We start from the raw sequence: 26,205 nt of genomic DNA on the forward strand, positions 1-26,205 counted from the left end.
CTGTCTGCCAGCCTTTCCCTCACACCCAAATAAATGCTGGCACCTCACCAAAGCTGCTGGAGCTAGAGCCACTGGAGCTGCCAGAACTGGAAGAGCCGCTGGTACGGCAGGGGCTGTTGCCATGTCTAGGGCTGAGGAATAACTGGGGCCGCCACAGCCTAGTTCTCTCTCCCAAGCCTGCTGCGCTCCTCCCAGATCTCCGGCACAGCACTCCCTAGTGCTCCTTGCAAGGTGCCTCTAGTCCTGCAGATTCGGATATAATGGACTTTTGGATTTAAAAGACACACCTTTTCCCATATTAGTCCATTAAACCAAGGGTTTACTGTAGTTTAGTTCATATGGTGCTTAAAGCTACAGTGGCAACTGGCAAGCTTCCCTCACAAGTGCTACCAAGATGCTAACACAGATTAAGCCAAATTAAAGTTAGCAACAGTGAAAATTGTATAGACAATTCACCAACTGCACATGAGACCATTAGGCTTATGTTTGAAGTACTTTCTTCCAAAACTTATTACATAAACTTAATCTGGACTATGTCCAATGTGGTTACATATTATACAACTATACTAGAAATCTGCTGACAGAGGGAAAATCTACTTGAACAACTGTGGTAGCTGGGGTGGGAGGAGGCTTGTAAAAGAAAAGTTTGGCTACAATTGACACAAAATGCTGCCATAGTCCCAGAGGTAGAGTTTTCAGAAGACAAGTAAATTAGACATTTTAAAAAAATTTGCACAATGACAATTTTTTACTTTTATATTTTCATAACTCAATTTGGCCTTGATTAAAGAGCCAAAACTGAACCATGTCGTAGTCCCAAAAAGATTAAAAGTGAAATACACTAAAACCTCTTAATCTGACAATCTTGAGAAAGAGGCTATGGCATATTATGGAATCTCGCACCATGGGTGTTCATGTAGTATTTTTATTTTGAATGTGAAAAAAACATTTTGAAAAACACTAATTTTTATTTCACATGCAACAGACACAGAGGGTCTGGGAGAGAGGGAGGGTGAAGGAGAATGCTGGTGGTGAGGGTGCGGAGTCTGGGGAAGTGAGGTTTGGGCATAAGGGGGATCGGGTGGTGCACTTACAGGGCACCCCAGCCCCAAGGATATATGTGGCACCACCTCCTACCACCACAGGAGCCAGGGGGGAAAATGTTTCCAGGAAAATGCTGTGCTGCCAGATGGGGTGGGAGGGAGAGTATCAGCATACAGAGGGGCTTTGTCCTCTCCTTGCCAGGGTCTGAACCACAGACAGGATTAGGGAGGTTCAAGTGTACTGTTTGATGATATGGGTCTAATAAATCTGGACTTTGACTAAGAGAAATCATTATCACATGGTCTGATCGGTTCCACCTTAGAACATAAAATTCATAACACATTAAAATTTGCCAAAAGATTAAAGCCTGCAAGACGAGCTTTAAAATTGTATTTTAAGATATTAAAAAAGGAATGGTTCTCAACACAACAGTAGCTATGGGCCAAACAAGTGGCTATCCTTACCAATCAAGTAAGAACTTCTCCATACGCTGCACGCTGATCACCCCAAACTTCTGTCTCCTTAACTTGCACCACAGGAGCTTGGCAGATGTTATGAAATTTTAAGTTTGTATGGCCATATTAATATCCAATGGTGAATACTGATCCAACTGAAATCAATAGTTTTGCCACTGATGTCAGTAGGGACAGGATTTCACCCTAAGTAACATAAGATATTTGCCCTCCTTTAAGTTATTTAGATACTGGTCATGGTCTAAGGCTGTCCAGCACTTTATTTCAGTATTTGCTTATTTGCCAAGCCAGACAATGAATGCCACAATCAGATTTAACAATAAATTAGTGATAGTCAAAAAAAAATGATCCTTTCAATGTGAATGTTTTGTTAACAAAAATATTAAAACTGCAGCATTTAATTATGAAATCTGATCTAACCTGTGAAAGCTCACGACCTAATAAATTAGTTAGTCTCCAAGGAGCCACAGGACTGCTTATTATGAATACAGTAGTAAGATAAATCTTTGATACTTGGAACCCTGAACTTCTAAACTGCTTGGTTTACACTGATAAACTTCATCACAGAATACTAAAACCGTAAGGAACCTCGAGGCATCATTGAGTCCAGACTCCTGAAATCACGGCAGGACCAAGCACATTCTAGATTATCTTTGACAAAATGTTTATCTAACCTGCCCTTAAATATCTCCAATGATGGAAATTCAGCAACCTCCCTAGGCAATTTATTCCAGTGTTTAACCACGGTGACAGTTAAGGAGTTTTTCTGAATGTCGAATCTAAACCTCCCTTGCTGCAATTTATGCTCACTGCTTGTAACATCCTTTTACGTACCTGAAAGCTACTATGTCCCCTCAGTCTTTTATTTTCCAAACAAACAAACCCAACTACAAACAACACTATAGCACACTAGCCGCATTATTCTGTAAGTATATTTAATGATCAAGCCAACTAGCCACATTCAACCACCCAAATAGCCACATGTGGCTAGTGGCTAGCATACAGGACTACAAAGCATTAGAGTACATGATAATTAGTGATTCCAGTCTATTTCCTGTTTGATAATTTTTTGTAATACAAAGCTCTTCACCAGAATTGACACCCAACACGATTGCTAAGTTCAGCACATAGACCTGGACTTAATAAAAATTAAAAGAAAACAAAAACATGCGCTCCAAAAGAGGGTGAATATTGGGAAAAAATGTGCAAACTTCTATATTGCTGTTGGACACTCCATATGTGTTTCCTGGAAATAAGTGTTCAGTCTACAGGGGTTTTCCAGTTGCTAACTTTTCCTGGATTTCAAACAGAAACACAATCTCAGCCTGGAGACATACCTCAGCAGTAACCTCACCATGCGCTAGGTTTGCCACTTCCGATTTTACTGGGGGAGTGACAAAGGCTGACCCCCACACTTGTTTCTCTCTCCAAGAGATGAGCAGAAATGTGGAAAAAAGAAAAAGCCCCGGGCGGGGGGGTATCTAGTTTCTCGCGACACCTTCGGGGGGTGGCAGATGACCCACACCAGAAACAAGCAGAGGAGGGAGGTGCGCCCACCGTGCACTCAGGCCACAGGAGCACGCACCCAGCTGAAGCACCCTCTTGTGTTACACAACACGAGGACACCCTCCCTCCGGGGTTACACCAGACATCCACCCCCGGGGTTAGCCCTGCCCTTGCTACTAGAGACACACAACAAGCCGCGTGTCCCCTACAAAGGCGAAAGAGCAGCTGGCGGCTGAGCCGGGGAGCGGGGAGAGCCTCCTGCGCCTATCAGAGACGAGGGGGAATTGCTGTACCCCAGGGCCAAGAGCATCAGAGGGGGAGGGGCAGAGAGAGGGGATCCCGACAGCGGCGGCACCTACCTGTCAGCAGCAGCAGCACTGAAGACGCAGCTCCGCCCGCCCAGCCTGCAGAGCGGGGGGCTCTCAGTGTGACATACAGACCGGGGCGGCGGCGGCGCGCACGGGGGGCCGAGGTGCGGGGCAGCGGCTGAGCTGTCGCCCGCGAGGGTTGGGGCGCTGCTCAGCCCCTCCTCCCCTCTGCGCCGGCGAGGGAGACGCCGCCACCGCCGCCACCACCGGCTCTGCCTGGACACCAGCGCTCCCGGCCCCGGCCTCGCCCCCCGGGCCCCTGCCTCGCCCCCCCACAGCTCACTCTTGTTTACCTTCTTCGCTGCCTAGCACAGCCACGGGCGCCATCTTCCCCCAACGACAGGCCCCGCGTCACTTCCGCCGCCGCCACCTGCGGGACACAGAGACCCGGCGAGCGGAGGGGGGTGGGATCAGCAGCCGCTGCCGCTTCCACCATTGCCACCCCTCCCACCGCTGTGGTACTGCCACTGTCACTCCCGTTCTCCCCTCCCTACAGTTATTCTGCCTCACTGCACTGCCCTGCTCTGCCCCGCCCTCTCTGCCTCTTACCACACTGCTCCTGGCCCCGCACCCCGCTCTCTGCCTCTCTCTGCACCCTGCCCTGTCACGGTCTCGCTACCGCTACCACTGCCACCGCCTCCCTTCCTTTGCCTCTGGCTGCACTGCTGCTATCACTCCCATAGTGTACCTCGTACGGATCCCCGGCCCCATCACTGCATCTGCCATACCTCCTCCACCTCTTCCTTGCCTTTCTACACAACCATTGTCACTCCCACCCCTTCTCCTCCTCCCGCTGTACTGCTACTGACGCTTCTTTCATTGTCTCCCACACTGCATCTCTGACCTCCCCCACCCCATTCATTGCCTCACCCACTGCCTCCCTACGTGATCTGAAGTGGGTCTGTCCCACGAAAGCTCATCACCTAATACATTATGTTGTTAGTCTTTAAAGTGCTACATGACTGCTGTTTTGTTTTGATAGAATACAGACTAACAGGGCTATCTCTCTGCCTCTCTACTGCCATCCTTAGCAGTTCCCTACCTTCACTGCACTACCATAACCCTTTTCCTGGCTTGCACTGCACTGCACTGCCACTCCATGCCTTGTATTGCACTTTTTACCGCTACTCAACCCCTTCTTTGCCTCAAACTGCACCTCTTTTTGCCACAACCTTTTCCTTGGGTCACTCTAAGAACCTCCTCTTGCCCCACCGCCCCAATCATTGCCTCACAATTTGCCCCATTAGGTGCTATACTTCCTACTGGCATCCTATTTACTGCTACATACACAGTTTTTCCCTCTCATCGCATCCCATTCACTGCCTCAGAATCTGCTACTGCTGTACTTGCCCCAGTTTCTATTTTGCACAGGAAAGCTGCTACTGACCCTTACTCCATTCACTCTATCATTCAGTGATGCATGATGACTCATGCCCTGGTCTCAGTGTCAAACAGACAGAAACTACCATTTCTCCTATTTCCTGTTTCACACAATACATGTGCTGATCCACATTTACTTGAGCTCATGTATAACTTTGATAAAGTGAGTATTCCGTAAATTTATGTGGCATTGTTCACATGAGGGAAATTACAGACGTAAAGTGCTCATAGGATTGGAACAAAACCAATTCATTCTAAACTAGTGTTGTCTGTTTCTGGTGATGACCTTTAACTGGCTTCAATGAAAATGCATAGTCTCATAACATTTTTACATATTTTTCTTCATATTGTCAACCTCACACAATACAACGAATCAACAATAACAAAGCAAAATATTTATTAGTTTTATTACTATTGTGATATGTTCAATACATTTACATTTAATGTATGATAACCAGTGTAATGGAGTGGGGGGAGTGCATGTGTGAGTCAGGCTGGATGTCTGAGGCAAGCAGCAGCTCCCAGTGGCTAAGGATGACCTTGGGGCTACAACTGGCAGGTGACACCTCTGCCTGAACAAAGAGGAGGGAGGAGCTGAGCTGGGTTTTTGAATCGGGGGCGGCAGTTAGAGGCTAGGAAAAGGGAGAGCTGGAAGGCAGCCAGCCTGAGGAGGGGGAAGCTACACCCCAGAGGGGCATCCCTCGAGGTCGTCTCCCCATGACAGGTTGGAAGGACTGTCTCTGGCTGCTATGCTGTTGCTTCTGTGAGAAACTGGACATCTGTTGCCTAATAAACCTGCTGTTGTACCTGCTGAGTGAGAGTCTCTCCTGCCAGCAGACGGGGTGCAGTGCAGGGGGACCCCTGAACCCCATCACAACCAGTATATATTTCCATTTGAAAGTTTGATACATACATTGATAGAGATTAATCTTTATTCAGACAAAATCCAGTATGTGATTGTTTTCATACACTGTTTGCATCATTGTATCAACTATGCAGTTAAATCATGTAAGAGGTAATTTTATCAATTTAAGATTGAATTCAACACCATTTGTAATATTGCAAAACAGTGATTACACATGCATAGAAATACACATTGGTAAGGCAACTGTAATCAAATGTTGCATCATATTCCCACTACACTTTATGAACCTCAGTTACATTTCTGTCATTCTCTCAGCAGTTAGGTCATTTAAAGAAAGTTGCATTTGAACCATATAGATTGACAGAACGTTAGAGATGAAATAATTTCCATTATATGTACAAAATTATCCACATGTATTGCAAGCTTATATACATTTTATTAGCAATAGCATCACAACTCTTGATGTTCTTTGCTATGTTTTCATTAGTTTTCTTTAAAAAATGATTATCAATAGCACATTTTATGCATAAAATTAATTTTTCCAACTTATTTTGGGAAAGGAATATTAAAGGGCAAGATTAAAATATGGCAAGGGCAGGTAAGACACACCACGGCTACATCTACACTACAGCGATCTTTCAAAAGCAGTCCTTCCAGAAGATCTCTTCTGAAAGAACTTCTTTCAAAAGAGTGCATCTACACACAAAAAAGCAAATCAAAAGAGTGATCTGATCTTTTGAAAGAGAGTGTCCACACAGCCCCCCATTCTGTTGAAAGAATGGGCCAAGGATCGACAATGAAGACAGCTCTTTCAAAAGAATGGCTCTCTGGTGTCTCTACACAAGTTTTCTTTTGTAAGAAGCTTTCAAAAGGGGGCGCTGTTCCTGAAACAGGAAAGGAAGAGTGATGTTAATTTACTTTTGAAAGAATGCTTTTTGTGTGTAGATGCTCCATGGGCTGTTTCAAAAGAGCTCCCTTCTTTTGAAAAATCTTTCCAAAGAACTTGCTAATGTAGATGCAGCATACTAATTTTGTGATAGCCCCTAAAATTGTTATGTGGTGGTGGAGGCTAACTGTATTTTCAAGTATCAGAGAGGTAGCCATGTTAGTCTGTATCTTCGAGAACAACAAGAAGTCCTGTGGCACCTTACAGACTAACAGATATTTTGGAGCATAAGCTTTCATGGGCAAAGACCTGGTTCATCATATGCAACAGATGTATTTTCAACATATCCATATCATCTCCATCGACTTCATTAAGTTACACATATGGACCCCAATCTTATGTATGTGAGTAGTCCCACTGACTTCAGGTTACAAAGGTGGGCGTGAAAAATTGGTGATACAGAGCACATGCAGAATCAAACTTTTCATTGCCAGGGTAACTAAATTATATGTAGTCTTGTAGTGTGAACACATGCCCACCTCAAATTTAAATCTCTTATGGCCTTGCACAGAAAATGTTCATATGTCCCTAGTTTTTCTTAATAAGGAGGGCAAGATTAGCATCTGGATCAAATTAAGCAGTACATATAAATAATACATGAAATAACACAGGTATACAATACTAATTTGAAGGCAGCGAATAAGGTTTTAATTTTCCATTCTGTACTGCTTACTGTGGTGGGTTAACAAAATAAGGTTTGAGGGGAAAAACGGTGTTTTGGGAGTAGATTTGAATCAAGAAAGAAAACCATTTCACAAGAGAAAGGGAAGAATCCTAAATGTAAGGATTGCGTGCTTTGGCTTCAATCTTGCAATCAGACCTGCAGAGCTGGCCCATCCACAGGAAACAGCAAGGAATTAACTAAAAAAGGCAAGCACATTTGAAATAATAGTTTTTGTAACTGGAATGTTTAACAATGCTTATCTAGCAAGCATCAGTTTCATAATGTATTGTAGCACTGTGTATAGAATCAAGCTATAAAAACATACACCTTAATAAAACTTTATAATAACAATAAAACTGTACAATAAAATGAGTATTTCCTGTCAAATGCAATCCCTTTACTGCATTGTATGTGAGCCTTAATACAAATATGACACATTTCATTGCAACTGCTGTTTAAAAAGCCCTACATTATATATGTCGATGGCAAATTATTTGAGAGTGGGAAATCTATGTTCCATTTATACAGCACCTAGCCCAATATGTGGTCCTGTTCCGAAGTTTCTAGGTGCTACTTCATATAAATGTGTTCACTGTGAAAAATGCTCTCATTATTACTAATAATCATAACTTTACAGCAAATGTTTTACCCTTTAAGACAAGGTGGGCAAGGTAGCATATTTTATTGCACCAACTTCTGTTGGTTAATGAGATGAGCTTTTGACCTTATACAAAGCTCTCCTTGTCTGGGACAGGAACTCTAATATCGTGAGATCAACACAGCTGCCTCAATACTGCAAATAACAATACTTAATGTTTCTTCTGGATAAGTCAAGTGATGATGTGAGAATCTTAGTATTAAGAAAACAAACAAAAAACCAAACCAAACTTGTTTATACGTTAAAAATTGCAGCATACAGCTGCACCACTGTAGAGTTCAAGTATCCATCTACCTATGCCAACTAGAGAGGCCCTCCTCCTGGCACAGGTAATCCACAATACACTGGAACAGTAGCTAAGTCAACATATGAATCCTTCCATCAGACAAGCACTATCTACACAGGGACTTGGGGATCAGCTTAAACTTGAAGGTGTGTACGTTTTTTCACACTCTTATCATAAGTAATTGAACGAAACCAATTTTCTAGAGTAGACCAGGCCTGAGTGTCTAGTCAGTTGCCTGACATCCCACCAGGTCACGTAAAAAAGGCAAAAAAACAAAACAAAACCCAAAACATGAATTCAAAAGAGTCTCAAAAAAACAGAAGGCAAATATGACCCATAATTGTTATTTTAACCTTCAGATTTTCAGTTAGTCTTATGTTCTTGGAGAGAGAGGAGATCCCTGATCATGACTTTAATCACTAGGTCCGCCGGCAGCCCCTTACCGCGACGGCCCTAAGCCTGTCCCGGCTTTCAGACGTTCAAAGGCGCCACTCAGACGTCAATGGGCTTCCCCCCTCCACCCAGCTGACAAACTTGAGCGGGATACGCCTGCGCACTTAGCCCGCGCCCGGCGCACGCGCCGAACCTACCGCTTCTTGCGACACGCGCACGTGGGGCTGTTCTCTCCCCACGCCGGTTGCATCACCCGGCTTCGGGGGCCTTCTCGGGGCTGTCCCGCCGGCCGCCTGCGTCGCTGTCGCTCCGCCTGAGGGCCCGTCTCGGAGCGGCGACTGACAGAACGGGGCGAGACTAGGACCGGGGGCTTCCCTTGTAAGCCGCGGCGCCGGCCTCGGAGCGCGCGGCGCCTCCAGCCCATACAGCGCCGGCCTCAGGCGGCCGCGCCGGCTTCTCAGTTCCTCTTGGGCAAGATGGCGGGGGACGAGGCGGGAGTGACTCTGGGGCAGTCGCACCTCTCCCGGCAGGACCTAGCCACCCTGGTGAGAGCCGGGCCCGGGGCTGCGAGGCGGGGGAGCCCAGCGCGCGCCCCGGCGGTGTAGCCTCCGTTGGGCAGGTCTGGGGCTGTGTTAGGAGCCGCTCCCCATGCTGGTGCCGAGCCGCCGGCTGCGGGGCGGGGACCCGGGGTCGCGTCGAGAGGCGGGCGTGGGGGTGGGATTTGTGTCCCCGTCCGTGCCGCCCTGTGGGACGTGGGGACGCGCCTCGTGGCGCTCCGTGGCCTGTGGGGCGGCGGTGGCGGCGTGGGGTGTCCTGTGAGACGGTGGCGGCGGCGGCGGCGGCCAGTGCGACTGTCGCTGGTGATGATTGGAGGGGGAGGTTTGGCAGAAGTATTGGGGAGCAGCGTGTCCCCCCGGTACTTCGCAGAAATTTGCGGTGGTGAATGTTAGAAACTTGGTGCCTACTGTTAGGCCTCAGCCAGGTGTCATAGGCGTGACAGAGCTCATGGGTGATGTGGAAAGTTGTATGTTGCTGAGGTTGTGTTTTGTGTTGTGTTAGCATTGTCAGTGTCAGTGCTGGCTGCACAGTAGTGGAAATCGAAGTCTCTTTCTTAGAGAAAATGTAATATTGGATGACAATAAAATATTTACTTTACCACAGTGAACTAGAGGGAATGCCTTTTCTGTGGGAATTGTCTTTTTAGGCTTTGTTTAGACCACTGTGCCTATTTAGTGTTTTGATAGACTGCTGAGACTACCAAAATGATCACTTGTAGTCTACTTTCAAAGTGAAAATCTGTGATATGGGTTATAGTGGATATATCAGAAGACCTTTCAGTTGTTACTTACTTAAGCTTTAATTGGCCTTTTCCCTGTTTATCTTTTCAGCTAGTGTTACTTTTGTGATACAGGTTGAATCGCTCTAGTCCGGCACCCTTTGGACCTGGCCAGTGCTGTACCAGAGCATTTGCTAGACCACAGGAGGTCAACATTGTCTATCAGTACTTCCAGGGCTTACTGGGCTCTTAGAAGACAGTTAGGGAGTAAATTAGAGCTAAGTAACAGATCACTGAGAGTCGGGACTGGTGGCTAGAAACAAACTTTATAGGACCACAGGAAACTTGACCACACCTGTGGTACATGAACATTCAGCTAGCTAAAATCATGCTGGTTCATGGATGTTGCTGGAGGACGCTTCGTTGCTGTCGGAACTAAAGAGGATCACCTTGTAGTGTTAAAAAGGCCATAAGCTCTTTGGGGCAAGGACTCTTTTGTATAATGTACAACCCCAAATATGTTGGTGCTCAATAAATAATAAATGCTAGTGTAGTGAAGATTGTTCATGACAGTCCTAAATTTTCCCCAGTCCCCACTGTTACTGATCCTGTGGACTGAAGAGGGATGATAGGTGTAACTGGGAGGTCAGACTGGAAAATTTCCTGACACTTCCAGTCTTTTCCTAAATTTGGGTTTCATACGTGTACTCAATTTGTAAAAAGTTGCTTTAAGTGCATTTCTAGGCTCCAATGTCTGCAAAACTTACACACATGCCTAACTTTGTATGCTGTGAATATTCCCAGTGAGAACAAAATTTTTCTTTTCAACTTGTCATCTTCCTACACAGTGCCATCTGCAGGCCATTTCATACACTTATGGATTTAAATGTCATGTCATGTTTAGTAAGCATGTGAGTAAGTGTTTCTTGGAACAAGCTCATTAAATGGACAAAATCTGTTTTACGGTGAAGAGAACTTACCACATGGGTAACTTCCTTTAAAATGTCATGCATCGGCTCAGATTTCTGTGCTGTTAATATTAAGTGTAAACTTACTTTCATACTCTACACAGAACTAATTATACTATATAAACATCATTAGTGTCCACAGTGTACAATCCCCATCAGTGTTTTCCTATATGTATATTTCATCCCACTGAGTTTCAGTCCTGCACTGAAACTTGCTTATACAAAGCTCTCTTGACTTCATTGAGGTTCTGTATGGTTACAGCAATGCACCTGAAGGTCCAAGGGTTCACCCACATGAACTCAGTATAAGGTCAGGATCTCATCAGTTATAAACAGTTTTAATAATAAAATAAGAGCACACATGCATGGATGTCAGCACTTGCCTGGTATAATTCACAGATACTTCACTATTAAAAATGCTGTTTGGACTGTATAAAAACCATATAAGATAAAATGCTTTGTTATAGGGCAGGAGATTTTAGGATGACAGACTTCAGATGTGAAGAAGCAGTTTGGTTTTTAAGTAGCTGTTTTCCCCCACCCCCGTCCCTCCATACTACATTTACATTTGTGTTACTTGCAGCTTAAAAGTTTTGCAGACTTTTTGTTCTCTTTAACTCACATATGCTGGGGTGCCTATACTATGTATCCCTTTTTTGGAGTTCTGTCTTCCTTCCAATCTTTAAAATGGGTGTTTCCCTAATATGAACATTTAGCACTATTATTAATAGTTTTGTTAACAGAATTAATTACTAGGTGAATGTTATATCTGCCTTTGGGGAGATCTATAAACATTTAGCTATATTGCAAATAAACTATGAAATCTGTTCTATGTAGAATGTTTCCAAGTTGACTCCTCTCTCGCCAGAAGTCATCAGCCGACAAGCTACAATTAATATAGGTAAGAAAAACAAAATCATAAATGCTTTTGTAACACGTAATTGTTGGGCATAGTGCTGAAAAGTCTTAATTAAGAATTCTACTGGTAAAATCCAAAAAAAAGGGTATTTAATAAAACAAAAAATTAATAAAAACTTGTATTAAAAGCTTTTATTAAAAAAATTGGGTCTAACCTAATCGTGGTTTTTCTTTTTTTTTTTTTTAAATTTTAGTGTTAACAATCCACCAAAGGAAACCTGTCAAGCTTTTACAGTGAAAAAAAGTCACTACAGTACAAGATGACTAAGGCAGTATAGATCTTGGGGATGAAATATTTTTAGTTAAAGGGAAAGGATACTTTGGAGGTGTTGGCAGGAGTCTTCTCAGTTGAAATATGCTTTGCCTGAGTAAAGCCCTAATCCTGACATGAGCTCCATGTGACTGCAAGGATCTGTCTGCACAGAATTCACTCATTTCAAAATCAGTAGGTTACTGTATTGAGTTCTCAGAAGCTAGTTAAAATATTTGTACATGCTTACAATGGAAGCTCTGGCTCCAAGGGCTTACAGGTGTACTGTGCAAACTAGGTCCTTGATGTAGAAAGTTTAATAACTCATTTTAACTGTTTTACTTGTGAAAGAACATTGCACAAGCTGTGCTGATTAATATTTGCTTTTATAATGTAGGCACAATTGGTCATGTGGCCCATGGAAAGTCAACGGTAGTAAAAGCTATTTCTGGAGTTCACACTGTTAGATTCAAAAATGAATTGGAAAGAAATATCACTATCAAGCTGGGTTATGCCAATGCTAAGGTTAGTCATTATTGTGAATCTAAATATACCTAGTTTGTCTTTTTCATTAACTTTTTGCTTCTCTACGTGACAGTATTTGCATGACTACTGCTAGGTTAAACCTGTTCTTCACTTTTTTAAAAAAAAATCTTTACAGATTTACAAACTTGATGACCCCAGTTGCTCCCGACCAGAGTGTTACCGGTCCTGTGGAAGTAGTACACCAGATGAGTTCCCTACAGATATTCCTGGGACCAAAGGGAATTTTAAACTAGTCAGGTGACTGATCAGAATTGAGTGATTTCACTTGCTTTTGCTTTGTCCTCAATATGGCTAAAGTACACTTTTGTTCTAAAAAGCAGTTGTTTAAAAATGGTACTGGTTTCTCCATAATCCTGTTTATAAATTCAATCCTTTAACTTATTTTAAATCATAGTTTTTTACTCTTAATTCTGAGGAGCCGGTACAGTTGAAAGGTATCAGGTTTTTGTCTCAGCTTACTCATTCTTTATTAAGTTGGAGTTTGCTTAGCCAATTTCATTGCTGGCATCTTGAATATACCCGTTGCTGTACAGGTTGAACATCTCTAGTCTGGCGCCCTTGGGACTTTACTGGTGCTGAATCATGGGAGATCAGTATTGTCTAGCACAGGAGTTGGTAACCCCTGGCACATGTGCTACATTTGCTAAGTGAACTGATGTAGAGTGGCACGCAGTGGGGGGGAACTCTGGCCCAGCCTCCCTTCCCTTATGCAGCATGGGAGTACAGGGGTGGTCTGGAGACTGTGGGGCTGAGGCCCCTGCCGGAGAGCAGGGCTGAGGCTCCCACCAGAGCCAGAGAGCCAAGACCGGTGGCTGTAAACAAATTTTATGGGGCCTTGGGAAACTTGGCCACACCCATGGTACGTGGTCATCCAGGTAACTAAAATCATGCCAGATTATGAATGTTGCTGGATGAGAGGGTTCCAGATTAGATTTGCAAGAAGGGAAGTGGAGAGAGACAGCTCTTAGGCGAGGTCTGTGCTTCTGGGAAGATTGATGTGCTGGTGGTTGATCTTCCAGGATTTGATTTAGCATGCCTAGTGAAGCTGCACTCTATTGAGTGATCACAGCACCACCATTGACCTGGGAAATGGATGGGAGTGTTTCTCTTGTTGACCTCCTGCTGTGGGGACAGTGGCAAAAATTGATTTAAGATACATCGACTCCAGCTACATGATTGTCATAGCTGAATTTGCGTATCTTAAATCAATTTTATCTCCTAGTGTAGACCTGACCTTACAAGAGATGAGAGAAAAGGGGAATGTGTTGTGTCCAACATGGGTCATCTTGGTCTGGAACACTTAAACTATGCACAATTAATTCGTAAGTTTCTGAAAGACAGAACTATTGCATCTCATAAAACGCATGTGTTGGCACCACTTCTTTCAATTGTAGAATTTCTACAAGTAGTTCATTCATTTAGCAGTATGTTCACATGAACATAGTTCAAAAACATCTTAATGATATGTCAAGAGAGACCAGACTCATGCACAGTTGTTGTGCATACTTGAACAGTGTGCCCACTGGTCACTTTATGCAAACCAGTGAAATTGGCAGTAACTGGCTTTTGTTTTTTGTTTACCTCCCTTATGCAACAGACACGTCTCTTTTGTTGATTGTCCGGGTCACGATATCTTGATGGCAACTATGCTGAACGGTGCAGCAGTCATGGATGCAGCACTACTTTTGATAGGTAAGGTTTGGGGAATGGAAATGAGCCTCATGTTGTATTATTATATTATAAATAACTTAATGTAAACATTAAAATAATAGCAAGTTAAAAAATTGTGACTGCCATTGAGTCTTGTGTAAAGAGAGATGATGCTAAAAAGGAACTATCATGCTATATGAATAGATACATTTGTAATTGTGTAGCAGAATTAGAGCATTCTGACTAGTCTACTAGTTGAAGTGATATTTGACTATTTGATGGTGGCAGGGGAGTGTGGGTAGATGAAATGTTGGGACTCTTCTTACCTGTGCAATAAAGATAGGTGCTTAGGCTTATTTGAGCAGGCTTGCAGTTCTCTGTGCTGTTTTTACTGGTCTTGCTATTAATATAAATATTTAACATTGATGCCCAAGAGGATAGAGGGTAGGGTGAGGTGAGGTGGGAAGCAATGGCAAAGCCATTGTGGTGTGGACAGACTCAGAGGACTCTGTCTGGGCTAGTTCATCAGATGATAGACTGAAGTAGGGAGAACTTGCCCTAATCTGACTTGTGAGCAGGTGTGTAAAAGGTGTGAAATAAATTAAACTTTTTTATATAAAAGCACAGAATAATATAATAATGGGACACCAAATTCAGCTATAAATTATGTGGTCAGACCAGAAATAAATTACTTTGGAAACAAAACAAGAGTACACTCAGATTCGTAGTATTTTGAGATGGAAATAAGATATTTAATAATTAGTCTCTTTTATCTGTAGATCACCAAGGCATTTCATAAAAAAGGATGACCATTGTCTGTCTTTACATAGATGCTAACCGAGTTGCATAGAGGTTAAATGACTTTCCCATGGTCATACAGCAAGTGAGTGGCAGACATAGAAACAGCAGAACCCTGTTTATTTAATCTAATTGAGACTCGGTGCGGACTGGCTAATCAAGAATTCAGATAATCTGGAGAATGGGGAAGTGTACATCGTAGACCAGCCACACAAAAGACTGGACTTGTGTGCACTAGTTGTTTGGTTAGACAGCTGAATATTGGATGGTTGGATAAACAGGCCTCTACTGTACTAATTTTTTAAATAGCACGTGCTTATGCACACCGTCTGTGTATGCACACAGAGACAATCTGCCAGATAAAACTGCCTAGTGTCAAACTACATAGAATTCAAATGTGAAGTTGGGATACAAATTTAAACATGGTTCCAGATCACCTCATCTGACAAAAGCATGAATGGATGAGGATTGACATGTCCCTGAAAGCTAATGGACTCTAGTATTTTCAAACCAAAGGGATGGAAAAAGTATTTTCTAGTTGTCAGGGTCCTCTGCTAATTCTTTCTCCCCATGTAATAGATCAAACCTCTGGTAAGTTCAAATATTGTAATAGCACACTAGGGGAAAGCTGACTTCCTCGGAAGTAGAACCCAAACCATATTGATAACCTTAATAAGGTGTGTACTTTCTGAATTGTTGGTTTATCATTAAAGTTTCGGACATTTGGTATTTTTGTTTCTGTAACGAAGAAAATGCACTAAACCCATCAGTAACTTAAAAATTACTGCTTGAACACCTTTAAGCGAGAATTTATTCAAGCACACGATGGGGTGGTGGACGTCCTCACAGTTGGAGGTTTTTTGTATCTTTATTAATGATCATTTTCCCCTCCCCTTCCAGCTGGCAACGAGTCGTGCCCTCAGCCCCAGACCTCTGAACATCTAGCTGCTATAGAAATCATGAAATTGAAACACATTCTGATTCTACAGAATAAGATTGACTTGGTAAAGGAGAGCCAGGCTAAAGAACAGTATGAACAGATCCTTGCATTTGTACAAGGTAAGTTTTCAGAAACAGAAATGGAGTCGTTGCTAGCAATCTTGTGTAATTCTTGAATGCTGGGAGTTAACATGTTTCATGTCAGTCTGTTTGGTCAAGACCACCTGATGTCCATTCAAACAATTATCAGATGGGTCAGGCTTTTGTAGGCTTTAAAAATAATATTGTGTGTAATAATTTCTAGCTATTTCAAAACAATTTTTCTTTGAACTTTAGTGGCATTACATTCTATTTCCACACTGCTACAATTAGTGGATTTTACAGATTATGCTCAGATGCACACAAATTGGGTGTAGAATGGCTTGACTTGTACCCGACTCTTGCACATCCCAGAGGAATGTCCTAAACCCTATGCTAGAGAGTTAGTTTGTCTTTCTCAATATGTATATTTAATTATATGAATGAAACAGCTCCAACAGGATCAGGAAGAATAGGGACTTGACCCTTGGTCTTGCCATCCCAGGTAGGAACTCTAACCAATTGTTTAGTGAAAAATTCCCTGTGAGCTCTTATTTATCTGTTCCCCTTCTCACTACTTCTTTTCCACTGTTGATGGATGCCTGTCTCCTCTCTCCCTTTATAAACCATTGGGCGCCTTGAATTCTAGCCAGTCCTTACTACTTCCCCATATATTCTTTCCCACACATTTCCTTGGGTCTACCTTTATGCACAGTCCATTAGCACTGAATTACTTGTCAGAGTTGGGCTACTTTCCTTCTCCAGACCCAATGAACTCAAACTGCGTGTTTTGGGAATTTGTACTGCTACCCATAACTGTAGTATCTGAGCATCTTCCACATAGAAACAGCCACAATAACTAAGTCTCTAATGGATTTCAGAGTCTCTCTCTTCTTCACTCTTTATAAACCCACCTTATTCTCAGGCTTCCTTCCAACACCCTGGGTTTTCATATCATGCTATTGCTGGGGTGCTTTGGGGGCCAAGGCAGCAGCTCAAGGGCAACCTTTCTGTTGTAGAAACCTTGGTTCAGAAATACTGGGCTTTCACCTCATGAACCTTGGACCCAAATTCCACACACCCCTGCAAACCAACTTACCCCTCTGCTTACCCAGCACCCTGCTGATTGATTCCCATCTCCCCCAAGCCTCTGTCCCTGGGTCAACCAGGGGTATGTGCAAAGCTGAGCTGTGGAGGCAGGCTAACAACATCAGAAAATGGATATGGTTGGCAGGTCTGAACAGATGTGTTGTATAACCTTTGCATACATCAAAATTATTGGCTTGTGTAAGAGGCATAACTTTACACGTGTTTAAAAATCTCAGATGATGTGAGTCTGAATCTGTTTTTATGAAGGATCTGTTTTTTTACCTCTTGGTGATAACTCTCTCCTATCAGTACATACATCCACACCTTCATTCCTCCTCTACAGTAGATATGCTGTTTGTCTCAGATTAAGGGATTGAAACTTATGTTGTGCCTTTTCTGATAAGAAAATGTGAAGTGGAGTAAAACACTGACCCCAGAGCTGACTTGGAGAATAAACTATATATACCTCCCACTTCAAACACACAGAACTGCCCATAAGCAATGTATATTCCATATTGTACTTTCTTGGGGAGTATTTGAGCAAAAAATGTGACCTGATTCTCTTATCGTTATATTTTTATGGAGTTATGTTTTGGTGTAATACATAGAAATAATTCCTGAGACTTCATTTGTAGTTTTAATATGGCATGAATACTAATACACTTGGGTATAGACCACCTTAAAGTCTGATGTAAAATTACTTCATTTTTGTAGGTACAGTTGCGGAAGGAGCTCCTATTATTCCAATTTCAGCACAGCTGAAATACAACATTGAGGTGGTTTGTGAGTATATAGTAAAGAAAATTCCAGTCCCATTGCGAGACTTCACATCAGAACCAAGACTTATTGGTATGTAAATGTTTGAAAGTTACCTATGTGTTTAACCACTCTTTCAGGACAATTCTGATATTATGGGAATGCTCTAAAGAGGGTTTGAAGAGCATTTAGTATACACACAATTTCAAGGTCTCCGTTTCCTGAAATCTTAAATGTGAGTGTTTTGTGTATATACACAATGTAATTATATACATGAAGTGCTTTGATTTGGGTATTTTAAATGTGGGGTATAAGGTGAAAACAGCAGTGAAAATTAGTATTTTAGAAGCAAGGCAGATGAGATAATGTCTTTTATTGGATCAGCTTCTGTTCATGGAAGGTATTTGCTTTCAAGCTACGCCGCATTCTTCTTCAGATCTAGGGAAAGAAACAGGATGATTTCTAAATCAGTTTTCCTCTTTATACATTAGATTATTCTGTAAAGTACTGACAACCTTGTATTGTCTGAAAATTGAGCTGTACTCTATTGCAGTTTAAACTCTTGACAGTAAATTGATGTAGCTTGAAGACACAAGGGCTGTGTCGACACTTGCATTCCTCTTTTGAAAGAGGGATGCAAATGAGGGAAATTGCAAATGCAAATGGTGTGCATATTTACGTATCTGGTACCTCATTTGCATATTCTTTCAAAAGAAAAAAAGTAGTATAGATGTAGCTCTTTCGAAAGTAAAGCCCATCTTCAAAAGAACCTTGTTTACTTTCCAAAGAGCTGTGTCTATGCTGCTTTTCGTCTTTTGAAAGAAGAATATCCAAATGAGACACCAGATATGTAGACACAGCCAAGGAGTGGGATATGCCGACACCTGTTTTTTTCCAGTCAGTTTTCTAGTATTCACAATATTATGTCACTTGGGCATGAATGTTAACTGTTGGGTTTTGTTCAATTTTAGAACCTCTTCCTGTTACTCAGTTTGTCTGCTTTAGGCGTGTTTTACATAAAACACTGAAATCTAGAGTATATATGAATATAGACTGTAGAAAAGTGGGTCTGTTAGGAATTGGGGTAGAAGGAAAAGTCATTTTCTCTTACAAGTGCTAGTATTTCCTCCTGTATTCTCTTAAGTGGTCAGTATTTTTAAAAGCATCAGTAATAATTCAGTTGTAAAAAGAGAACTGGATTAAAACAGGCAAGTCTGCAGTAGAAATAATTTGGGAACAGCTTTTCCTATTGCAGTCATTGGCAATACTCCCATTTCAATGGAACCATGTTTAGGTTTTGAATTTTAAAGTATACATTGCCTTCACTACCTTTACCTAAATCTTAAGCATGAAGGAGTTTAAATGCTGCACTTTAGCTTTTGAAAACTGAATTGTAGAATAGTTCTTATAGAATATTTTACTTTACTTGTTTTGTAATACTTTCTTAAAAGCATGCAAATAAAGTTGGATGTGGCATTATTTCTTCCTTTGTGCACTGATAAAACTAATATTTGTATGGCTCTGGGAATAATTTTTAAATACTAATTATTTTGTGACAAATGTATTTACTGACAACTAAATTAATTAAAATTGTATTTAAAAAGTAGGGTATTCCTTGCTAGAATATGTTTGGGTTTAACCAGTTTAACTAGACCCCTAGTTCATGTAGTATTTAAAAGTAATGAAAAAAATTGCAGGCAACAGATTTGCATAGCCTGATGAATACAGGGTAATATTTGCGTTGCATGATGCAAGTAGTGTCTTTTTTTTTTTTTTTAAGACAAGAATTGTAAACATAATGTCAAGTGTCACTAATCAAACTTATATGTGACTTTACGATGGGGTTTATGTTCCTTTTAGTAATCAGATCTTTTGATGTCAACAAGCCTGGATGTGAAGTAGATGACCTTAAGGGTGGTGTAGCTGGCGGTAGCATTCTAAAAGGTGTATTAAAGGTAATAGCTGCTACTCTTTTCTCTCCCTTTACCCGCCCCCATCCTTTCCTGCAAACACCTTCATACCTATATTCATGAGTATGTGCATAGTAGGTGTTTTGTCCTAGTCAGTGCAAAGCAGCTCAGAGGTGTTTAGTACGTTCAAAGAAATTAAGTAGCTTCAGGTAGTCCTTGCTCCTGATTTCCACTGTCTTTGGTTGTGGTTTCACAATCCTGTTTTTAAAATGTTTTCTTTTTGCCTTCTTGCTATTTGAAAGCTAAACAGAAATTAGAAGCAACAAAACTGAAAAGGTCAACCCCCTTGCATCCCTCACAAAACAACTTTTTTTTCTATCTGTTATCAGTTATCTAGGTTTTTGCTAATAACAATATGATTTTTTTTTTAAATTGACACAAGTGATGTTTTTCCCAAAGTCAATAATGGTGTCCCAAACCGAACAAGCTTTCAAGCCTTTTCCATCTTGATTATTAACTTGGAATATTAAAAAAAAAATCAAGCTTATGCATCACATACTCAGTTTGATCGTCCACTTTTTTTACTTGGATAGTGAAATTGCATTGTTAAACTGAATGGTTTTTCATATGTTAGTCTAGTGACTTTTGGGATTGCAGTACTTTTAGAACTATTTTAAATTAAGATGACTTAGAATTTAAATGTTTAGCTTAAAACTAAGAGTGATCATCATTCTAGTTAATCAACTTTATAACATTAATTTTTCCAGTACCACTATAACTATGTGATGCAACAGCCCAGTGCTGTTACTATTTATGTGACTCTTGAGAAAAATAACTTCACTTTCACAGCATGTAGCTTTGTACTCTGCTGAAACAAATATCTGACCACCTTTTCTCCATTACACTTAGGTAGGCCAGGAACTTGAAGTCAGACCTGGTATCGTCTCCAAGGACAGTGAAGGAAAACTCATGTGCAAGCCAATCTTTTCCAAAATTGTATCACTTTTTGCAGAACACAATGATCTACAGTACGCTGCTCCAGGAGGCCTAATTGGTAAGAGTGTGGTTTGTTTTGTTTTGTTCTGTTTTTTACTGAAGACATTTTTCTCCCTGTGCCTATTTTTGAAAACTTGAATGGTTTCAGGTAACACTACACTTCCTACAAAGAGCAGGGGTAAAAATGCAGGAAAAAGTATGTTTATATGAAATTTAATGTATGACTCCTGCAGCACTTATGTACCTCTTAATATGTATATAGTTAATGAAGCTTTATAAAACACTGCCAAATAGATAAATAGCTAAATTTACTCTGTTACATGGTGTCCTAATATGCTTTGATGTTATCTGTGCTGCTCCAAGCATAAGAACAGCCATACTGGGTAAGACCAAAGGTTCATGTAGCCCAGTATCCTGTCTTGAACAGTGGCCAATGCCAGATGCCCCAGAGGGAGTGAACAGAACATATGATACACTGTTCCAGGATTTATCACAGCTGTTAGTTACACAAGTAAATAGTTCAATTCAGTGCTTAGTGCCCATCTCCAGCTGGATAAGGGAGGTGTTCAGTATGGTGCTAAGAATAATGGCTAATTTCATTTGTAGGTCTCCATTAAATGTATTTGTTGTATGTAAATATGGTATTTAATTTTCACTTATTCCTCAGAAGTTATATTGTTCTCTAATAGGTGTCGGCACTAAAATTGACCCAACTTTGTGTCGGGCTGATCGAATGGTGGGGCAGGTTCTTGGTGCAGTTGGAGCACTCCCTGAAATATTCACAGAGCTGGAAATTTCCTATTTCTTGCTTAGGCGACTCCTGGGCGTGCGTACTGAGGGAGACAAGAAGGCTGCAAAGGTTAGTATATTTGCACCTGTTCATTTATAATGGGTAGGGAACCATTGTTTGGTCAGGCCCCTGAACCACAGAAAAAATCAGTTGAGGCCCACAGACCAGTGAGAACTGGAGGTGGGGGGAAGGCCAAACAAACAGAATCCATTTACTGACTAGGCTCTCACTCACAATTTGGTGTACCAAGGCTCCTCCCACATCAGGGCAAGCCAGCACTTATACTCCAGCCCTGTGACAAGTCTCTGGGCTTTGGCATACCTGTTTTAGAATTTTTCTTTGGTCACCTGTATGTAGCAGTCAAATATGAAATCTTTTGTGTTTTCTCTTCATTTAAAGTATTGGCAGCAAAATGCTATTAACTTTGTAAGATATTTGCCTATTTAACGTAAAACTTTGAGAAGTTTTTTTACATCTTACTTCAGGTGCAAAAACTATCCAAGAATGAAGTTCTAATGGTAAATATTGGATCCTTATCTACGGGAGGAAGAGTTAGTGCAGTGAAGGCTGATTTGGGCAAGATAGTTCTAACTAACCCTGTGTGCACAGAAGTAGGAGAAAAAATTGCCCTTAGTCGAAGAGTCGAGAAACACTGGCGGTAAGTTGGCAAAACAAAGACAGAATTATCCATGGATGTTACTGTGTTGCACTGACATCAGTACTATCTGCCTCTACTGTAGAATTCATTTTTATTCCTATAAATTGTCTAAGCACCTAGTCTTTTATTTCCTGTGGAACACCACATTTTTCAAAAATGTTAGAAGGGGAATAATGAAAAATTCAATACTTGATAGTCTTTGTCCTGTTTAATATTACTGCACAATAAACCTTATGATGCCAAGAGTTGTGACTTAACACAATCATACCACAGTAACAGAGCAGGAGCCATGCTAGTCTATATACTATCAACACAAAAAGCAGTCAAGGAGCACTTTAAAGAGTAGGGCTATATCTGCACTAGTAAAAAGCTTCGAAATGGCCATGCAAATGTCCATTTTGAAGTTGACTAATAAAGCGCTGAAATACATATTCAGCGCCTCATTAGCATGCAAGCGGCTGCAGCACTTCGAAATTGACGCTGCTCATCCCGACGGGGCTCCTTTTCGAAAGGACCCCGGCTACTTCGAAGTCCCCTTATTCCCATGAACTGATGGGAATAAGGAGACTTCGAAGTAGCCAGGGTCCTTTCGAAAAGGAGCCCTGTCTGGATGAGCCGTGCGTCGGCGAGCTGCGTCAATTTCCAAGTGCTGCGTCCACCTGCATGCTAATGAAGTGCTGAATATGTATTTCAGCGCTTCATTAGTAAACTTCAGAATGGCCATTTGCATGGCCATTTCAAAGTTTTTGGCTAGTGTAGACATGGCCTAGCAAAATATTTTATTAGGTGAGCTTTCATGGGACAGACCCACTTCTTCAGACCATAGCCATACCAGAACAGATGGCTATGGTCTGAAGAAGTGGGTCTGTCCCACAAAAGCTCACCTAATAAAATATTTTGCTAGTCTTTAAAGTGCTCCTTGACTGCTTTTTGTTTTAATCACGCCACAGTAATGCTAATAGCAGGATCTCTTTACTCAGTGATGCCTAAGACCAAATTAAAATCAAGGATACAGTGCCTTTAAGGCCAGGTTTGTCTTAAAGCAGTAATTCTCTGCCTGTGGGCTTGGGGTCAGCAGTTCCAGCTCAATGTGATTGCTAGTGTCCCTTTGCAAAATGTGTGTGTTGGTGAAAACAAAGGATCGAAGGGACGCTGACTACCAAGGACCTTTTTTCTCTGGACACTGAGAGACTGGAGGTATTGATTTTATTAGCCCATACAGGATACAAGAATAGTGGGGGCACCCAAAAACATCCTGTAGCAGGATCCTTGAAGTTGGGGAACAGTATGGCTGCTGGCTCCTTGAAGCTTATTACTTGGCTTCTCTTTAAGCAACTGCCCTGCTCAAATTTATATTCTGTGCTCCGAGATGAGATTAAAGGTAGCCTAGAAACCTATGCAATCCTGTTCCTCTATAGTCACTGTGTGGACATCACACTGAGGGAAGTCAAATAAAGGTCTGTTACCATACTTCCCTGTTGGCTAGCTAAGTGATACTGCAGTGTTTTAAAAGCTGTCTCTGAAGCTGCATCTTAAGCTAGTGAAAAGGGTTGGTGGATTTTTTTAATAAAGCCGTGGGTGTGTGAGGGGAAGTGGAAGAGGGAAGATTTTTGCCTTGCCCAGATAAGTTATTTTAAAAAAAAAAGGTCAGCCTGGTGTTCAGGTTACATCCCCAGTGAGAAGCATAATGACCTTAACAATTGAACTAATTATATTCCTTTTTTTAAGGTGTTCTCATTTCTCTTTAAAAGTAATGCAAAGCTTTGTGCAGGCTGGAAAGCAAATTGTCAGAATGTTTTTGTTTACAGTTAACTAGGCAATTTTGGACAAGTAAAATCTTAATTAGTTTACGTTTAACAACATATTTTAAAAAATAGTCCCACAGCTTAAGGAGAAAGTCCTGTTTGCTTATGCTTTTTCCATTACTCTCCATTCTCTCCATTCTCCTATGCTACCAGCAGTCAGTCTTTGTTTAAGATTTTGCAGTACAGGGTGAAGTTCAGGTACATCTGAAACCTGTGTGAGTATTCCCAATACAACCATGCCTGCATTTTGGATATTCTAAACACAGTTACAAGTAACTTCAACTTGTTTTTCATTTTGCAGTTTGATTGGCTGGGGTCAGATAAGAAGAGGAGTGACAATCAAGCCAACAATTGATGATGACTGAAAAGTAAAAACAAGAGCTTCGTTTTGAGAGATGGAGTGGCTACTTCCGTATACTTGAGGGGAGTGTACGTTTTCGGGGTGAAATTTGTTGCATAACTCTCATTGCCCCAGATATTTTACTGGAAACTTACCCTCTTACTAAAATACTTGTCCATATACCCAATAAAAGGGTAAAAATAATTGGCATAGAGGTGGATTTTAACTATCCACATTTTAGTAGAAACTAATTGTCTCATGCCATATCCAATTTGCGATAATTTGTTTGAGAAGATCTCTTAAATATCACTCAAGCCACCACAGTGTAAAACACAAACCACAAAGCCTGTTTTGAAATAAAATATTTGCTTCTTATTTTTTCATTAATTCTTATTCTTTGATAGTGAAAGACTGCAAAGATTGTTCAACCAGTACCAGAATTTACAAAGAAAATAAACTCCTTGAAGACCAATTCCCTGTTTTTACCCTGTACTAGTTTTGTTTGTCTCTGAACTTCATGCAGCAAATGTTTTTTTAATGTTTTCAACTCCTGCTTCATGAATGGTACCTTCTGTATTTTGCAATTAGGCCACTGTCTGTGACTTATTAGTCCTGGAAGACACAAATTCAAGAGGAATTACTATTGAAACACACAAAGGGGAAAACGCCAAACTCATGTCAAATGGAAGTACTGTTTTTAATTTTGCTTCATAATCTTAGAAGGGATCAGACAACCTGTGTAAAACCACTACTGTTTGACATGATAAAGCTATATGTAGAGAAATTAACTGCTTACCTCTATGGAGAAATGAGCTGCTTATGTCCAAACTCAGTGGTTTTTCTATCTTTTTTCATATCTGTGCCCCTAAATATTTTTAATGGAGATGCAGATCCCTTTGGAAATTCAGACTGAAGTGTGCAGAGCCCACCGTAGAAGTCTTAGATTGAAAACTAAACAGAATTCCACTGTAAACATTGCACATGCTTGGCAAGGGATTTGACACAGGGTGAGAGAGGACACTGAACTCTGGGCTTTTAAGGTAATGCCAATGCTTTTCTGGGTCTCAAACTATGTTTTCTTAGTTAAATCTTAGACACAGTCTTTGGACTCTAGAGATCCATGCATGCAAGGTTAAAAACCACTATTCTAACTTATTTCTGAATTAGAATAGGCTAGTTCTGGGATCTCTCCAAAGAAGACTGCCAAAATTTGACCTTTTGACCTCTACGTACTGTCCGAGCACCAGTGCTACTTTTTAAAGTCACTAACAGACTAGTTTACAACAGCATCACTAATAAAAGATGCAGAGCTTTTATTTTTTAGGTTGTGGCTGGTCACAGGCGGCATGGCTTTGATCAAGCTCCCAGCTGGATCGTTGAGGAGGGGTGGGGCTGAACTGCCTTGTGTGCTGATGAAAATCAGCATGCATGCCACTCTTGGCACCTGTGCTGGGGGTCACTGACCCCTGGGCTGATTTATTGGATAAATATTTGGTATGATCGATCTGAAATTCATGGAAATGTCTAGGAAGTCTTGTAGAAATGGATGTTTAGAAAACATCAGCTTGATGCCGATATAGTTATAAATGTTAATTGAATGTCAAGTATAAAATTATTTTCTCAATTAGCCATTTGAATTTTGACTGATTTGAAAGAAGACACATTGTTTAAAGTTGTTTGTTCTGTGCGAGACACCAAATATTCCTTCTGTCACTTCATCCGTTTTAGGTGCTACTGCTTTTCTTTGTTGTGATTTTCACTTTTGAGAGCGTATAATGCTAGATGTAAGTTTAGTGTTATATAATACAGTAAACACTTGTTAATAGTGACATATCCATGCCCTTTTGCTATATTG

General features: G+C 41.3%; 2 protein-coding genes and 1 long non-coding RNA gene across 5 annotated transcripts in view; 1 reads left to right on the forward strand and 2 right to left on the reverse strand.

Moving 5' to 3' along the window:
* KLHL15 (kelch like family member 15) overlaps nucleotides 1-3,729 on the reverse strand; it is a 33,833-nt gene extending 30,104 nt beyond the window's left edge. For 2 of the 3 annotated variants that reach the window (XM_074994423.1, XM_074994403.1), the window contains exon 1: nucleotides 3,383-3,635. The gene's annotated coding sequence lies outside the window, so the exon portion shown is untranslated. Of the gene's footprint in view, nucleotides 1-3,382; nucleotides 3,636-3,684 lie in introns of those variants that run through there. The other variant, XM_074994414.1, reaches the window with a different exon arrangement.
* A 1,433-nt stretch (nucleotides 3,730-5,162) lies between these two features.
* Nucleotides 5,163-8,704, reverse strand: LOC142013276 (uncharacterized). The gene is made up of 2 exons (XR_012645593.1): nucleotides 8,634-8,704; nucleotides 5,163-7,443 (listed from the first exon to the last, which is right to left on the reverse strand). It is a non-coding gene; the product is annotated as an uncharacterized LOC142013276 (long non-coding RNA).
* Nucleotides 8,705-8,890: 186 nt separating this feature from the next.
* EIF2S3 (eukaryotic translation initiation factor 2 subunit gamma) lies at nucleotides 8,891-25,977 on the forward strand. The gene is made up of 12 exons (XM_074994436.1): nucleotides 8,891-9,128; nucleotides 11,665-11,728; nucleotides 12,393-12,520; nucleotides 12,657-12,778; nucleotides 14,139-14,233; nucleotides 15,890-16,048; nucleotides 17,810-17,944; nucleotides 19,712-19,806; nucleotides 20,671-20,815; nucleotides 21,447-21,616; nucleotides 22,033-22,205; nucleotides 24,312-25,977. Exons 1-12 carry the CDS (start codon nucleotides 9,060-9,062, stop codon nucleotides 24,373-24,375), a joined length of 1,419 nt encoding a protein of 472 aa, XP_074850537.1. The 5' UTR covers nucleotides 8,891-9,059; the 3' UTR covers nucleotides 24,376-25,977.
* Nucleotides 25,978-26,205: the final 228 nt, after the last annotated feature.

Source organism: Carettochelys insculpta, chromosome 1 (genome assembly GCF_033958435.1).
Source record: "Carettochelys insculpta isolate YL-2023 chromosome 1, ASM3395843v1, whole genome shotgun sequence".
NCBI classification, from domain to species: Eukaryota; Metazoa; Chordata; order Testudines; family Carettochelyidae; genus Carettochelys; species Carettochelys insculpta.